Source organism: Salvia splendens, chromosome 1, assembly GCF_004379255.2.
Source record: "Salvia splendens isolate huo1 chromosome 1, SspV2, whole genome shotgun sequence".
Classification (NCBI taxonomy): Eukaryota; Viridiplantae; Streptophyta; class Magnoliopsida; order Lamiales; family Lamiaceae; genus Salvia; species Salvia splendens.
Genome location: NC_056032.1, coordinates 852378 through 855373, shown reverse-complemented (window position 1 = coordinate 855373; position 2996 = coordinate 852378). Strand labels below are relative to the sequence as shown.

The following is a 2996-nucleotide window of genomic DNA, read 5'->3' as shown; positions in this document are numbered from 1 at the left end:
ATTAAATTCTAATTGTGTTTAACAAGTCGTAAAAAGATGAACAATTTTTTAACTGAATTTGATGAGGGAAGTGGTATTGTTTTAAAAAAACTTAAACTGCCTTATGATTTTTTAAATATAAACTGCCTTAGAGCATTCACAATGGTTGGCCAATGGAGATGATTTCCCGATCGGGCCCATCGGCCAACCATTGCGGAAGAAGGGCTGACCATCGGCCCTTAGATGTATATTTTTTTTTATTTCATAATTTCTACCCTATAAATACTCCATAATATTTTTATTTAAATTTGCACGTTGCATTCTTTTTTTCAATATTGTAATACAACAAAGATTTACATATTAATATTTTTGCATTTAAATTTATTTAATTTGATAACATATTAAATATAGAAGTGCAAAAAAATTAAAACAAAATAGTGATGACGTGAAACTGAAATGGAAAGGGATAGGCCTATTGGAAGGACCCTTGCATTGCAGGGAGTAGACTCCCTCGGGTAAAATACTGTTGGGGAATTCTATTGTGAATGCTTTTATGTTCACAAGTGAAATTAACCGTGTCTGGGCTAAAATGAACCACCCGAACAAGGCCTAAAATTAGACACATATGAAATTAACCGTGTCTGGGCTAAAATAAACCACCCGAACAAGGCCTAAAATTAGACACATATATCACTTGCACTATTTATCTCTGAAAATTTATCACATCGAAACGATTAAAGCTGCATCCTCTGCTAAAAGGAGTAGATTTTCTCTTCAAATATTGTAATTTTATTTCAAGTAAAGAACATCACGATTTTGTTGTAATTTTATTGAAAGTATACGACTAAATTTTATATGAAGATGGATAACGTGGAAAAAACTAACGCAACTAAGATGTTACTAGAAGTCCAAATCAACATTGAAATACGACTGCAACTGATCAACGGATTCAAGATACATACCAATAGTAAAACTGAGACGTTCTATATAAAACAAAACCAAAATAACTCAATGGTTTTCAACAACTTTGGATGGTCTTAACAAAAAGAGTACGAAGTACCAATAATAGGGAAGTCGAAGCTCAAAATCCCATAATGTTCAAACGTCCTAAAAAGAGATGCAACCGAAACCAAAACAACACTGTTCTTAACGATTGGCCTTGGCCACCCTCTCGATTTCATCCTTCTTCTTGATGGCATAGCTGCATCAAAAAATGGTGGTCAATAAATAACAACACAAGTTATATAAGTACATATAGATAGATAGATGGACAGATAGGGATAACTGTGATTGATTCCTTTCTTACCTGTTAGATGACCCTTTTGCTGCGTTGATAAGTTCATCAGCAAGGCATTCAGCAATGGTCTTGACGTTCCTGAAGGAACTCTCTCTGGCACCAGTTGTCAGGAGGTATATAGCCTGGTTAACACGGCGAAGAGGTGAGATATCAACTGCTTGACGCCTCACAACACCAGCTGAACCAATCCTGGTGGCATCTTCTCTTGGTCCACTGCAAAGAAAAATCAATTCAATGTTAGAAGTTAGGCCAAAACAGGTTACTAAAACATGTAAAAATAAGTGCTGCAGAAGCACACTGTCAAATGAACACACAATGTAAGTTGAAGTGTTTCAAGAATACACTTCAAAACAACATTCATATAGATAGGATATAGTTCTAGGAATATGGAGGACTCTGGACAGTAATGGTATGCACGGTAATGATCCAAATAGCAACCGGCGCTTCTAATACCTGTTAATGACAGCATCAACAATGACTTGGATTGGGTTCTGGTCAGTTAGCAGGTGGATGATCTCCATAGCATGCTTGATAATGCGGACAGCCATCAACTTCTTGCCGTTGTTTCTCCCGTGCATCATGAGGGAGTTGGTCAGCCTTTCAACAATTGGGCACTGAGCCTTCCTGAATCGCCTGGCTTGGTACCTCCCGGCAGTGTGGGGCATGTAAATAGGGCGCTTTGAGGCAGTTGCAGTGATGTAATCCTCAACAGAAATGTCGCTAACCTAAAAATATTATAGATTCATTAAAATAATAAATGTGTAACCCATTAATTGGATTTAAACTAACCAGCTTGCATCAGACTTATTTATCTTCACCAAAGTCTTAAGATTCAAACTGAAAATTTTTTAACTGAAAACTTAATTAAAGGATAATGGTAAGCTAGAGATTCACTGCAATATTAATCACACAGCTAGCAGGTTCAGCCAATAACCTGACGTACATCTATAGAACACAAACACCAACAATCAAAGGCTTCTTTAGCTCATTCAGCTCAAAACATTATACCTAAATTCTAGTTCATAGCTAAAGAGGCAGCAATGAAATTTACTCCTAATACAATCAGCATCGTAAATAAAAACAATTTTGAAATAAATACGGTATATTAATGCAAAGATCGGCCATAACTACTACCAAATAAATAATACAAAATCATTCTAAGATTCAAAAGTAATCGGAGAAAATATCAAAAAATCAAACGCAAAATAAAACTAATAAAATCGAGGTTAAGATTTAGAAAAAAACCGGATCGAATCAAATATAAATCAAAAGAGAAAAAGTCACCTCAACTCCGTCGTAGGACCAGCGATTGAAGAGCATGACCTCGCTGCGGCTCTTATCCTGGACTTCATCTACTACAACAGCTACGTCGGGAACGGCGGCGGCCTCCATTGTGCAGCTTCTGTACGGGGGGGGGGAGCTCTGCAAATCTGCGGTGGATGTGGAGTGTGTGGAGACGAAGAAGAAGTCGAAAATAAATATGAGAGCTGCGTGTAAAACCCTAGGGCTGATTTTGTTAGATTTTATCCGAATTTACGATTATGCCCTGTGGGCCAGATTATGTTGCTTGGGCCCTTTGGACGCTTTCTGATAGCGTTAAATGGGCTAGTTGTGAAAATGCTTATTGGGCTTGAATTGGTTGGAAACTTATTGGGTTAAAAAGCCCATACCGTTAGAACTTAATAATTTGGCTTGATAATATTGTTTTAATTTTTTAGTT

General features: G+C 36.8%; 1 protein-coding gene across 1 annotated transcript; it reads right to left on the bottom strand.

Moving 5' to 3' along the window:
- Positions 1 to 876: 876 nt before the first annotated feature.
- Positions 877 to 2743, bottom strand: LOC121793085 (40S ribosomal protein S5-like). Its single transcript, XM_042191287.1, has 4 exons — positions 2561 to 2743; positions 1730 to 2001; positions 1286 to 1489; positions 877 to 1180 (listed from the first exon to the last, which is right to left on the bottom strand). The coding sequence occupies exons 1-4, from the start codon at positions 2666 to 2668 to the stop codon at positions 1126 to 1128; spliced, it is 639 nt and encodes a 212-aa protein (XP_042047221.1). The 5' UTR covers positions 2669 to 2743; the 3' UTR covers positions 877 to 1125.
- Positions 2744 to 2996: the final 253 nt, after the last annotated feature.